The sequence below is a fragment of the Canis lupus genome, chromosome 24, assembly GCF_048164855.1.
Source record: "Canis lupus baileyi chromosome 24, mCanLup2.hap1, whole genome shotgun sequence".
Classification (NCBI taxonomy): domain Eukaryota; kingdom Metazoa; phylum Chordata; class Mammalia; order Carnivora; family Canidae; genus Canis; species Canis lupus.
In genome coordinates this window covers 46,765,807-46,779,724 of record NC_132861.1, presented here as the reverse complement: position 1 = coordinate 46,779,724, position 13,918 = coordinate 46,765,807, and the positions used below count along the sequence as shown (strand labels likewise).

The following is a 13,918-nucleotide window of genomic DNA, read 5'->3' as shown; positions in this document are numbered from 1 at the left end:
ATTGTCATTGTGGGGAAGTACAACCAGGCGTGAAGAGGGTGCCAGGACCTGGGTAAGTGGTCTAATCCGACAGCTGCCGTCTTTTAGGTCTTTATAGATTTCCTTCTGATAAAATCAGTTGTGTGCACCATATTGTTTCCTACTTTTCTTATTTCATTTTTTAACCTGATTTGCAGAATCCAAAACCAATCATCGTATCCAGTGTGCGACTTACCACAGTTTAATTCACATACTCCCAATTTGAAATTTAAATTTTTTGTTCTTTAAAACTTTTTTTTTTTTTAATTTTTATTTATTTATGATAGTCACACACAGAGAGAGAGAGAGAGAGAGGTGGAGACATAGGCAGAGGGAAAAGCAGGCTCCATGCACCAGGAGTCCGATATGGGATTCGATCCCGGGTCTCCAGGATCGCGCCCTGGGCCAAAGGCAGGTGCTAAACTGCTGCGCCACCCAGGGATCCCAAATTTTTTGTTCTTATACATGATACTTAAATACTTAAATACTCCTCAAGACTTCCGTAGTCAAAATTAATAGGTCAGAAGGTATGACCGTTTCAAAGACTAGATGCTGACTCTGTATTGCCACGTTGTTTTCCCAGGAAGCTGCACCAGACCAATAGCCCTATCAGCTGCCTATGAGAGCACTCGCTTTACTGCTCTTAAATAAACTCTGTGGGCTACCACTTCTTAAGACCATTATGTATGTATTAGGTTTTTTTCAATGTGGACAAATGTAAAGATGAAAATTTAAAAAATGACCCCAGATTCCAGCACTTAGATTAACCATTGGCTTATGATTTGGAAACTCAAAAGACATGGCAGGCTATAAAATGAAAAAAGTTTTTCCCATTTTTTTCTCTCCAAAGAGTCACAATTAACTTTCCCTTGTATATCCTCCCAAGAAAACAATTAGTCCTGTTTGTACAGGATGTTAGTGCAGAATGTAAATGTGTGCATGTCCCTTTGAAAGTTTACCTAAAGGGCATCGTAGTCCATATGTTCTTTTATACTTGTTGGCTGTTTATTTTTATTCACTTAATATATCTTGATCTCTGCACACACAGGCCTCATATTCTTTTATATCACTTCATAGAATTGTATTTTATTCCATGATCTTTAAAGTTAACTTTTTTTTTTTTTTTTTTTAATTTTTATTTATTTATGATAGTCACACAGAGAGAGAGAGAGGCAGAGACACAGGCAGAGGGAGAAGCAGGCTCCATGCACCGGGAGCCCGACGTGGGATTCGATCCCGGGTCTCCAGGATCGCGCCCTGGGCCAAAGGCAGGCGCTAAACCGCTGCGCCACCCAGGGATCCCCTAAAGTTAACTTTTTAATTGGTAATATTTATAATACAAAATTTTAAGTGTATAAAAAGCTGGGTCAGGAAAAGTAAGTATCCCTCCTGCCCTCCGGCCACTCAGTGTCCTCCCACTATAAGCAGCCACTTTCCGCTATACCCTTCCACAAGTATATACTTTTTAATGCACGTGTATACAGGGTTGTACATATACACATTTTTTCTATACAGAGAAGATCAGATGCTAGACATCCTATTCTCACTTTTTTCATTAATATTTTATTCCCATATGTATATTATGTTAGAACACATATAGCTCTTTGATTCTATTTGATGGTTATTGAATATTCCATTGTGTGGAGGTACCGTGATTTATCCAACTAGTCTCCTCAAGGATTTAGATGGTTTCCAGCCTTTTGTTGATACAAATAATACTGCAAAAAATACATGTGTGCCATTTTGCACGTATATATCCTAGAACTGAAATCACTTTGTCAGAAGTTGTGACCTACATAATATAACCCGTCTTCTAAAGAGGGGCCTTGAGGTTGGTTCATGGTCTTGGCTACCATAAACCGTGTGCATCTGTGGCTGTGTGTGTAGGGGGGCTAGTTGGTCAGGTTTATTTCATGTAGTTTGTATATAGGAATCCAACTTAGAGCAATGGCTTCTTCTTTATAAAGTTCTGTTAGGAATTTTAATGAGTGAAAACCGCTTCTCACTGGCGCGTTGTGCTAGAGGTGCCCTTACCAGGCCTGAAAATATGTTTTGATATTTTGTTTATATTTTTCATTGATTGTCATAAGATACTACAAGTAAGTATATTGACTAAGCTCCTTCTCAGCAAAGAACACGGAGTCCTAGTCAATCCCAAAGGCTAACTTTTATAACCTTAAACTTTTGGTTGTAAAAACAATAAATAGGGGCGCCGGGTGGCTCAGTCAGTGAAACGTCTGCCTCCAGTTCAGGTTATGATCTTGGAGTCCCGGGATCGAGTCCTGCATCGGGCTCCCTGCAGGGAGCCTGCTTCTCCCTCTGCCTGTGTCTCTGCCTCTCCCTGTGTCTCATGAATAAATAAATAAAATCTTTAAAAAAATAAATAAGTAGCTATAGTGTATGGCAGTTAATAAGTCTAAAAAGAAAAATAACTTCAGGAACATTTGTTGTAACGAAGCTATTTCTCCGTGTGGAAGTAGAAATTCACTTACTCCGTGTACCTCACAGTGGTTAGAAGTGCTCTCTTCTTCAGGGTTTCCTGAAGGTGCCCCTCTGGTGGTACCAGCCTGGGGGTTCCCCGGGTCACTGGAAGAATCATCAGGACCAGAGGAACGGTGCCCCTTCTCCAGGTGGGGTCTGGAGAGCTGCTGCCACCCAAGGTGAGGACAGAACAGAATTGTAGCAGCCACCATGTCATAAGGGGAGTAGAATGACCGCCTTTGCTCTGAGAGGCAAATGAAGCACGTATCTGAAACGTAAGGTTGAAAATCAAAACCTGTTCATTCCATAAGAGCAGCCCCTATTTTCATCCAGGGCTCTGTAAGCTCTGTTGAGGGCTGTCTCTGTCTTTAATATTACACAACATATTAGAGTTTTTACATATCATCTTGCAAGATCCCCGTGCGGCGTGCCCCACTTCCCATGGTGGACTCGGAGACCGAGCCCTCCGTGCGTCGCAGGGGCTCCACTGAGGCAGGCCCGAGAGGCGGGCTGCAGTCCACACTGTGTGCCCCCCTCTCTCCACCACCACGACCCCAGGGGCTGCAGCCTGTGGGATGCTTCACCTCGTCTCTGACTTCTGAGGAGATACACAGCATACAGACCTACTGTTTGACTCTCGGTTCCTTCTCCACATTCAGATCCACACACATACACCTCAGGATGAGCAAGAAGTCTAGCAGTGAGTCTGAATTACCATTTGTAAAAAGTAGATTTTCACTTCATTGTAAAAAAACACAAAGTAATTTACTTTGTAACTAAATAGAACTCTTCGTATATTTTTCCCATTTATTATGTTTTACTTAACTAACTATTCAGCTATATCTAGCTTTTAGGTAAGAGAACATTTTGTTTTCACTTTTTAGGCACTAACCATCTGCTGGCCATTTACTGTGTGGCAGCCACTGTCCCAGGCACTGGGAGAGAAACAAGATAGATGGGCTGCCCTCTCTGGAAAAGAATACTGTTTTGGGGGAGACAGATTAGGAAAACTGTAGGTGCACACCTACACAGGAAAACAGCTAAAAGACTAACATGTTGGGATAAGTGTTAGGAGAGAAAGAAACAAGAGGGTAAAATAAAGAGCCAGGAGAGTCCTACCAGCATAGTCCTCTCTGGGGAAGGAGAAAATGTGAAGAGTATTCTGGGCGGAGAGCACAAGTGTGCAATTCCTCGAACCCACTACAGTGAGAAACCAGTGCATCGTGCCCATGGCGTGCTGCCTGCCTGCTGACGTGCCAGGCATGGCTTCCTCCCCTCTGAGGTCACGAGGGACCCAATTCGAGGAACTCATGCCCCCAGTTTCTCGAATGGAGCTCTAAAATTTATGACCCGGTATGTATTTCAGAAATACAAAGGAGATAGAAAGTTCCTTCCTGACATCTGGCTCTGTTCGTGTAGGCGCTCCTGGTGACCTGCACGGGGAGGTGTCCCTCCGCTACTTGGGGGACCTGGAGATCTCAGAAGAGGCCACCGTGGCAGAGCTGAAGTCCCAGGTCAGACTTCTTCGTGTGGCGCATGGTAGTGGTGGCCTGGCTTCTTCCAGTGAGATATTAATACCTTCTTCTATTTCCTTTTCCCTCACTTACAGTCTGTTCTGATATGGCATGTGTTATATGCCATGTTCAGTGGTAAGTACCCACCAGGCACCCCCCCGTCCGGCTCCGACGGCGCTGGTGTTTGTTTCTGCCACTTGCCCTGTGGCTTTCATGTGTCCCCACTCTGACGGGCATGCTGTGTGCTTTCATTTGAATTGATCCTCAGTGACTTGCAGCTTATGTTCATTTTGATTTCTTAGGGAAACATGATTTATTGAAACATCTGTCAAGCATTCACTCTACCCCTTTATTTACATCGTTTTTGTCCCATTGTGATCCATGTGTTAAATGTTGTCAGGGTGCTCCGAGGTGGGATGTGTAACTAGATACCGTATCCTTTTCTTACCTATTAACATTCATAAAGCGAGTGTTGGGTCCAGATGGAAAGGCTGGGTTGAGGAGAACACGAAACGCTTAGGCATCTTCACTGTTGCCGGGCATCCCTTCGTCCTCTTAAAGGAAAAACTTCGGGACGCACAACAGAAGTACCAGCCATCCATACTGGATTTTCCTGTGTGCACTCAGCGTTTGGAAAAAAAAAAGCAGCAAATGGTCTTACTGCCATGAAAACGAGAGACTTTTTTTTCTTGGATTGGATTGACAAATACAAAATTGCTGTTTTCATATCTAAAACAGCTAGTGTTCATTTTTCATATTACAACCCAAACCTATAAATAGGTATCTGCCCTGCAGAATTAGTACGGAAGGTTAGGCCTAGCATTTGCATCCACAGATTCTGGAACATTTCAAATAAAGCTCTTTCACTGACAGAGCAAACTTTGAAGAATTAGCCCTCAAGAAAGCGGAAGGTGAACCCCTGGCTTTCATGAGTGCTCTTGCGAATTATACTCACAGAAATTAACTTCTGAGTTTCACTTTCTGAAACATAATTTAAAAGGAGCTTTGGCTCATCAGCAGATTCACTTATCCCTCAAGCTGGCTTCCCTAGAGAGGAAGACAGAAGTGACTGGACTGACGTCACTGGGGAGATGCCCCGGGCTCGCCCTCCTCGACGTGCTCTTCCCTCAGGTGTCACTGTGTAGGCCCACTGACTTCCTACAGCAGGGTGTCCGCTAGCAGTACTTGTTCAAACCATTGGAGAACTATTTCTTTTCTAGGCCATGACCTTGTTCTCCTCCTCGGGGTTTGTCATCCCGTCCCCAGCCTTCCTCAGAGCCTGGACCGTGGAGAGGAAGCGCCTGGGCAGGCTTTTACGAATCAACCGCCAGCAGCTCAGGTGGGTCCCTCGTCGGGAGCCTGGTCTTCCTCTCCTCTGCCGTCTTCCCTCTCATCCTCCTCCTCCTCCACCACCACCACCACCACCACCACCACCACCACCACCACCGCTGGGCCGTGAGGGCCGGGGCAGGTCAGACAGCATGTTGTCAGCTGGGTGGCACTTCCAGTCAGAAACTCTGGGACTTTGTCTGTATTCAGCATAAAGGCAGCTCCACGTGTTTTTACTACGCTTCAGACACCATGAACAGAATTTTGAGCTTTTCTTCAAGCTTTACTAAGATCTAATTGACATACAGCCCTCCGTAAGTCTGAAATGATTGCCACCTTGGCACTGGCCAGCACCAACACCCGCAGCGCATCACATCATCACTGTTTCTTTTTCGTGGTAAGAACATTGAAGATCTAGCCTCTTAGCAACTTTCAAATCTGTGATACGGTATTGTTAACTGTACGCACTGTGCTGGACTTCAGAGGCGCCAGACTTACCTTATAACTGGAAGTTTGGCCTCTGACCAGCAGCTCCTCTTTCCCTCCACCTCGCAGCCCCCAGGAGCCACGATTGTACTCTCTCTTTCTGTGAGTCTGGATATTTTAGATTCCATGGTAGTGCTACCTCACAGGATTGGTCCTTCACTGTCACATTTCACTGTTAGCATCACACCCTCATGGTCATCCACGTTGTCACAAGTGACAGGATGTCCTCCTTTCTCGTGGCTGAATGATACCCCGTTGCATACATATGGGGACGCCTCCCTGAGGTCCATCCATCCATCCACAGGCACCTGGCTTGTTGCCGTGCCTTGGCTGCTGTGAACATGGGAGTGCAGATGTCTCTTGAGGTTCTGTTTTCATTTCCTTCGGATACAGACCCAGAAATGCTAGATCATATGGTTAGTTCTATTTTTAATTTTTTGAGGAACTTCCAAAAAATTGGCTTCACCAATTTACATTTCCACCAGCAGTGCATAAGGGTTCCCCTTTCCTCCACGTCCCCGCCAGCACTGATTGCGTCTTTTTGATGCTAGCCATTCTGACATGTGGAACAAGATATCTTACTGCGGGTGTGGTTTGCACTTTCTTGATGATGAGTAATGGTCAGCACCTTCTCAGGTACCTGGTGACCATCTGTAGATCTTTGGAAAAATGTCAGTTCCTCTGCCCATTTCTTGATTGGACTGTTTGGGTTTTTTTTGCTCTTGAGCTAGATGGGTTCTTTATTAATCCTCTATCACATTCATGATTTGCAGATTTATTCACCCATTTCATAGGTCATTTTTTCATTGCATTTTTCATTTCATTAATGGTTTCCTTTGCTATACAAGATCTTTTTAATATGATATAGTCTCACTTATTTTTGCTTTTTTTGTCTTTCCCTTTGGTATCAAATCCAAAAAAAGTCATTGCCAAGGACAGTGTCAGGGAGCTTATTACCTCCTGTGTTCTCTAGGAGTTTTGTAGCTTGGGGCCTTATGGTCAAGGCTTTTAATCTGTTTGAGTTGATTTTGGGGTACGGTAGAAGGTAGCTGTCCAGCTTCATTCTGTTGCACATGGCTGACCAGTTTTCCAGCACCATCTATGGAAAAGACTGTCCTTTTCCCTTGTGTGCTCCTTCATTATAAATCCCTTGGGTTTATTTCTGAGGTCCATTGATCTTTGTGTCGGTTTTTATGCCAATACCATAGTTTTTGTTTTTAAGATTTAAATTATTTATTCATGAGAGACACAGAGAGAGGCAGAGATACAGGCAGAGGGAGAAGCAGGCTCCCCTCAGGGATCCTAATGGGGGACTCAATCCTGGGACCCCAGAGCCGAAGGCAGACGCTCAACCGCTGAGCCACCCGGGTGTCCCTGCCATACTGTTTTGAATACTATAGTCTAAAATCAAGAAGGGGGATGCCTCCAAGTTTGTTCTACTTTCTCAAGGTTGCTGTGGCTCTTTGGGAGCTTTTGTGGTTCCATACAAATTTTAGGATTGGTTTTGTATTTAAATGAAAAATGTTGAAGTTTTGATAGAGATTACATAGAATCCGTAGCTCACTGTGGGTAACATAGACATTCTGACAGCATTCTTCCAGTTCGTGAACATGGAATATCTGTCACTTCTTCGTGTCTTCAGTTTCTTTCATCAATGTCTTACAGTGTCTTACAATGTCTTACAGATCTTCACCTCCTGGGTTAAGTTTATTTCTGCGTATTTTACCCTTTTTGATGGTCTTGTCAGACTTGTCAAGATGGACTGTTTTCTTGATTTGTCTTACTGATAGCTCACTGTTAGTTTATAAAAACATCAAGCGATTTTTGTATCTTGATTTCGTATCCTGCAACTTCACCGAATTTATTTATTCTCACAGTTATTTGGTGTTTAGGGTTTTCTACATATAATGGCACGTCACCCATAGGGAGAGGCAGTTTTACCTCCTTTCTGATTTGATGCCTCTTATTTTCTTTTCCTTGTCTGATCGCTCTGGGTAGGGCTTCCAGTACCACACGGAGTAAGAGTGAGAGTGGGCATCCTTTTCTCCCTGATGGTGGGGGACATGAGCTGCCAGCTACTCATGTGTGGCCTTTACTGGGTTGAGTTAGGTTTCTTATCAACCCACTTTGTTGAGCAGAGTTATCATGAAAGGATGTAGAATTTTGTCATTTTTCCTTCATCTACTGAGATGATTTGATTTTTTTATCCTTCACTTTGTTAGTGTATCACATTGACTGATTTGCAAGTATTGGTCCAGCCTCGCATCCCTGGAATAGATCCTACTTGATGGTGTAAGATTCTTTTAATGTACATATTTTGCATCTTTGCCTCTGTTCAGCAAGGATGTTGGTCTGAACTTCTGTAGTATCCTCGTCTGGTTTTAGTATTGGGGTGATACTGGCCTTGTAAAAAAATCTAAAAAAATTAAAAAATATATCACTCGGTGTTATTTTGTTTCTTTTATCAGAGACTACAAACTGGGACGGAAAACTGAGATCTGCTTAGAGCCCCTTCAGGAAGAAGAAAACTTGGGGTAAGTCATCCTGTCCCATGTACGTGTCTCTTCATGGTGGCTAGTTTCCTGAAAAACCTAACGGTGGGATCAGTAGTAAAGGGTTTTTCCCCACTGCTTGAGTACCATGGCAACTTAAACCAGATTGTGTCCTACAGGTGTGTTTGCATGCCTAGTGTCTGGAACTTGGAACTCATTTTGCCATGAAAACAGTGAGTCACAGATGCATATTGAATCCCTAATGATCTCAAAGTGTAAGCAGGATGCTCATTCCCAGCCCTATCAGTTGTCAGACTGACTTGCACAGCACCTGTCACTGCCCCCTTAGCCTACTTTTTCATCCTCACCCCACCTGACGTAGTAGATACTGAATTGTGTGTTACTTGTCTCCTACAACAGGTGTAAGTTTTGGGAGAACAAGTACTTTGGTCACTGCTCTGTCCCCAGTACCTAGAACAGTGCCTGTATCCTAATAATTCATTAGTGACTAAAGAAACACCCCACAGGGGTCTGTAATCAAAACTTCCTGGTTCTTTTTTCATTATAAGAAAATCTTTTCTAAGACCTCCTGTGAGTATCACCAGCAATAGGGTTGGTGATCGTCTGCCCGATGAGAATACCATTCCTGCTGCCATCCTGCTGCGTAGTAACGGGAGCTCCCCCTCAGCTGTGTCTACCCTTCATGCAACCCCACTGCTTTTATAAAAGTGCATTCTTACTGCAAACCGTAATACCAAGCGTGGTGTCCCGGAGGGGGATTTCTGGGTCAAATGGTATGAACGTTTTAAACATCTTACAGCAGTTAAATTCCTTTCCAGGTAAGTTATGCCAGTTTATGGTCCCACAAGCAGTGGTGATGAGTATTACTTCACCCTCAAACCAACATTGAATATTTTCATTGTTTAAACGTTTGCTAAATTGATCGCGGAGAAATGGTTATCTTGTCTCATTTGCTTCAGTGCTTTGATTGCTAGTAAGATTGGGCATTTTTCTCAAAGTCATTTTTTTCCCCCCAAAGTCTTATCATTTACAAGCCTTTTGCCTTTTGTGGGTGTGTGAATTCATTCATATATTGGGCGGGTTTTAGCAACGGGGTCTTAGGAGAAGTCTGATTTGTGAGAGCTCTTTCTTAAATACCGACACGGGCCCTTGGCACATTTGTTGTGAGTGGCGTCCATGTGAAAACCGTGCTGGGCACCAGGTGGCCTGTCCCAGCGGTTGCGTCCCTGACCAGCCTCCAGGGCTCCCCCTCTCCTCAGGGAGCCCTGTCACTCCTTGGCATCCACGCCTGCCAAGAGGTTCCATCTCCTTTCCAATCGGGCCTGCCCTCTCCCTGCACCTCCAGGTCCTTTGCTCCCATAGCGTCACCTTTCTTTTTGGTAAAAGCTCCCATACAACCAAAATCCAGCTGGTGCGGTCACAGGGCCTCACCGGCCTAGACACGGTTTCCCTCCCCCCACCTTCCGGCGGGCTCCACATCTGACTTTCTCCCCCGCCCCCTCCCAGCGCTCAGCCCCTGCTTCTCCGGCTGCCCCACTGTGACTTCACGTGCCTGTAGCGGAGCTTTTCCTGCCAACCTCTGGTTCTGAAATCAGCCCCTCCCGGGGCGCAGCTGCAGCCCTTGTCACACCGTCCCCGGAAGACACCGCTGGGGTCCAGGATGGGAGAAAACCAAAGTAGAGAAGAGGACTAGAGGGTTTGGGGATAAATCTGTCCTCCTAAAAACCAGAAGAGAGGAGGGGAAGCCTTGCCCATCACACTTCGCCATGGTTCCTGCGAACTTCTCATTCTTCTTATTTGTTTCCGGTGCAGCCCTCAGGACGTGGTACTGAGGACACGGATGCGCCTCCCGGGCGAGAGGGCGTACGCGCCGTGCGTGGACTTGGTGTGGGACACCGCCCGAGGCTGGACTGCTGGCTCCCTGAGACAACGAGTTGCCCACTTCTGCTCTCTTCCCGTGGAGAAAATTGAAATTGCCAAGTACTTCCCCGAAAAGTTTGAGTGGCTTCCGATATCTAGCTGGGTAAAGTTCCAGGGCTTTCTCAGAGAGACTGGGCCTTCCTGGTGTAGTGAATAGGTTAACTGCTGTTTTTCACAGATAGGGAACTTAGTAAGAATTTGAGTTTTCTGTATTCAGGATGCTTGATTTTTCTATAGAACCAGCAATTTACCAAGAGGAAAAAGAAGAAAAAGCAAGATAATTTGCAGGGGGCGCCTTATTACTTGAAAGATGGAGACACTATTGGTATTAAGGTAAGTTATTTATCAGCAAATTTACCACTTTAGTAAAACACCAGGATCAGTGATTTTTTTTTTTTGTAAGATTTTATTTATTTATAAGAGACAGAGGCAGAGACACAGGGAAAAGTGGGCTCCCTGCGGGGAGCCTGATGTGGGAGCAGATCCTGGGATCCTGGGACCCTGGGATCACACCCTGAGCCACCCAGGCATCCCAGGAGCAGTGATTTTTATAGAGAAGTTGTATCAGATCTTCAAGGCTCTGATAATCCTATGATGATCCTCTCTTACATACATTGGAAAATAGGGAAGGCCAGACCACTTATATCATGAGGCCAGAAGAACCTTAGTATCAAAACCTTAATCCTGGGTTGGATTTGTGTGAAAATGCTTCTGAAGTTTTATCATTAAGTGCATTGCTGCAGGTTTGGAATAGGTTCCTGTGTCAGGGGGAGATGTTTCCTTCCATTCCTAGTCCCTGTGAGCAATGTCCTATTAAATTCCCACTGTTTCTGCACCTGTTGAATAATCTGGTGTCGGGCAGCCCGGGTGGCTCAGCAGTTTAGCGTTTGCCTTTGGCCCAGGGTGTGATCCTGGAGTCTCAGGATCAAGTCCCATGTCGGGCTCCCTGCATGGAGCCTTCTCCCTCTCTCTCTCATGAATAAATAATAATCTTAAAAAAAAAAAAGAATAATCTGGTATCAGTAAATGACAGAGGTATCCTCACCTGCCCTAGACAAATTTACTTTATCACAAAGTGATATTTTTAAGAATAACTTTAATCCTTGATTTAAGAATTTATTTGTGGATATCAAAATAAGGATTAAATTGCTAATCAATATTTTCACATCAAGGAATAAGCATTCCCTTAACCACCACTTCCACTCAGCATTGTGCTAACCAGGGTGGTATGAGCCTCCTCCTCCCCAAAGTTGAGAGAGAAATAAAGGACCTTCTAAAATGAAAGCACAAAACCATTCTTCATATGCAGTTCACCTAAAAGAAGATTCAAGAGACTATACAGGTACCATCAGATCTGGTAAGAGAGTTCAAAGGTTACAGGATCAGAATAAAACTACAAGATACCTAGGAATACATCCAGCAAAGAGATTTACAAGACCTTTCCAGAGAATATTCCCAAAATACTGAGTGGTATTAAAGCTTCGGTTAGATACAGAGCAACGTCGTGTTCTTGGAAGGAAGCCTCACACGATAGACCAGGAAACAAACATATAAATTCACATGGAGAAGCAACGGGCAAGGAGATTTTTAAACACCATGATGGGCGCTCCCTGGCCTGGTGCCAAGAGCGACCGGGCAGCTGTGTCAGCAGAGTAGCTTCGGGGGGGCGGATGGACGTCACGCCAGGAAACTTGACGGGTACTCGAGGCGACATTAAAAATTGATTATTCAGTAAATGGTGCTGGGGAAACTGGTTATTCGTGTAGGAGAAATTAGTTTCCAAGTTTATGTGCACCTCAGGCCCCAGGAAGTCTGCATCCAGTCTGCCCACACCGTGTACATCAATCTGAAAACTTAAAGGTGAAAGGCAGTCATTTCCAACCTTTAGATTTCAGAGGTCCTTCTTAAACAAAAAGCACAGACCATAAAAGGATGGCAAATGTGACCGCATTGGTTCGTCCGAACAAAGGATACCAAGTGTAAAGACAAGCCACAAACTCACAAAGATGGTCACCGGGTGTAGGTGTGGTCCTTACATCAATGCCAGGAGGACACCCTGATGGGAGGCGGGCCGAGACGAATACCCCCTCAGTTCTCAGGAGAAAAGTGGGGAGCCGAGAAGCAGGGGCTGGTGCTGCCAACCCCCCACCCCGCGGCCCTGGACACCATGTGGTGACGGTGATGGCGCTTGTGCGCAGCAGTGCTTGCGACTTTGCTCCTGGACAGCCCCTGGCACAGCTCGTGCGTTCACGTGAGGGGGTGTGCAGAATGTTCGCTGAAGGACTGGTTGTAACAGCGTAAACTGGAAAGGACAGTGACCCTCAGGAAGAGGACAGATGAAAAAAAAGTGTGGATATGGTGGCGTAGAACACAGCAGTGAATACACCGGAGCTCCGTGGGTCAATGTGGAAATTGGTCACAGTGGTCATCACCGGGAATGTGAAGCCCGTAAAATGCTGTGGATCAGTCGGTCACACACCTGGGGAGCCGTCCAGTCAGAGGGAAAGTGGGAACAATGTCCGGGGACATTGTCTCCAGTGGGCTGAGAGCCAGCGACTGAATCTGTGTTTTCCTTGAAAAATGATCTAAATATGGGCAGAGCTTACGACGGTTAACCGCTGGCTCGCGCTGAGCACTTTTCTTCTCCACCAGCCCCGTCCACGCGTGCATCGAGCTCTGGTTTTCCCAGGACAAGGGTAGGAGCAGGTGCCGTCTTGGGATGAGCCGGTCACGTCACTGGGGCACCTGGGCCCCCAGCCACTCGCCGGCAGCCCTGAGGACGTGGCTGTCGCCCCGTTACCCCTGTATTTCCTCTTTGTAGCGTTTGACAGTTTTTTAAAAAGCCCATCACGCACAGCTCGCTGGAATCCCACGTGTCCTCCACTTGCTGGAGTAGAGATCCGCGCGTTTGTTAGTTTTCTCCCCCGAGAGCAACGTGTATAGACAGCAGAACCCTCCTGCGGCTCCTCGCTGACCACTGTGGTCCTGAAGGGCGCTGGCGGGGCGCTGGCTACCTCTCCCCATGCCTGGCGTGGTGAGGAGCCGGGGGCGCTCACCGAGGCAGCCCGGGGCGGCCAGGTGCGGGTGAATGACCCGCTGCGACCCCGGGGACCGTCGGGGCAGAGCTGCGCCCACAGCATCCGGGGAAGCCAGGGAGCTAAGGGACCAGGCGCACGGCGTCCCCGGGCTCGCGGGCAGCCGAGGAGGCGGCGGGTGGACGCGGCGACGGGCTCGGACAGCGGCTGCGCTCCCGGGGGCAGGGTCAGCTCCGCGGGGCACCCGGGCCAGGCTCCCCTCAGTTGTTTGGCTCGAGCCTCTTCAGCGGAGGCGAACCCCCTGGTCGCTCTCTTGAAACGCAGAATGTCCTGCTGGAGGACGACGGGGACTTCAGTACCGACGCGGACGACCTGGGGAGAGGGACGCCGAGGCGGCCGAGCAGGTACGATGCGGCCGGGGCTCCCCGCAAGCCGCGCTGGGCCCCCTACCGGGGCTCCGGGGCCAGGGCCTGCCCCGGGGCCGCCTCCCTGCCCCCTCCGCCCCTCGCTGGGTCTTCTCTGGGGCCTCGGTCACCCCAACAGGTGAGCACGATGAGCACGCGGCGGGCTCCGCAGGGCCCCCCACCTTCCCCTCCTCCCTCCTCTCCCCTGGCCGCGGGCC

General features: G+C 46.9%; 1 protein-coding gene across 11 annotated transcripts in view; it reads left to right on the top strand.

Moving 5' to 3' along the window:
- USP40 (ubiquitin specific peptidase 40) overlaps nucleotides 1-13,918 on the top strand; it is a 77,597-nt gene that overhangs the window by 62,292 nt on the left and 1,387 nt on the right. For 4 of the 11 annotated variants that reach the window (XM_072796743.1, XM_072796742.1, XM_072796747.1 and 1 more), the window contains 7 exons: nucleotides 2,552-2,678; nucleotides 3,919-4,013; nucleotides 5,234-5,352; nucleotides 8,297-8,362; nucleotides 10,154-10,364; nucleotides 10,499-10,594; nucleotides 13,621-13,700. In XM_072796743.1, the coding sequence (XP_072652844.1) occupies nucleotides 2,552-2,678; nucleotides 3,919-4,013; nucleotides 5,234-5,352; nucleotides 8,297-8,362; nucleotides 10,154-10,364; nucleotides 10,499-10,594; nucleotides 13,621-13,700 (794 nt within the window). Of the gene's footprint in view, nucleotides 1-2,551; nucleotides 2,679-3,057; nucleotides 3,200-3,918; nucleotides 4,014-4,108; nucleotides 4,149-5,233; nucleotides 5,353-8,296; nucleotides 8,363-8,499; nucleotides 8,554-10,153; nucleotides 10,365-10,498; nucleotides 10,595-11,570; nucleotides 13,129-13,620; nucleotides 13,701-13,918 lie in introns of those variants that run through there. The other 7 variants (XR_012016762.1, XM_072796750.1, XR_012016763.1 and 4 more) reach the window with 7 other exon arrangements.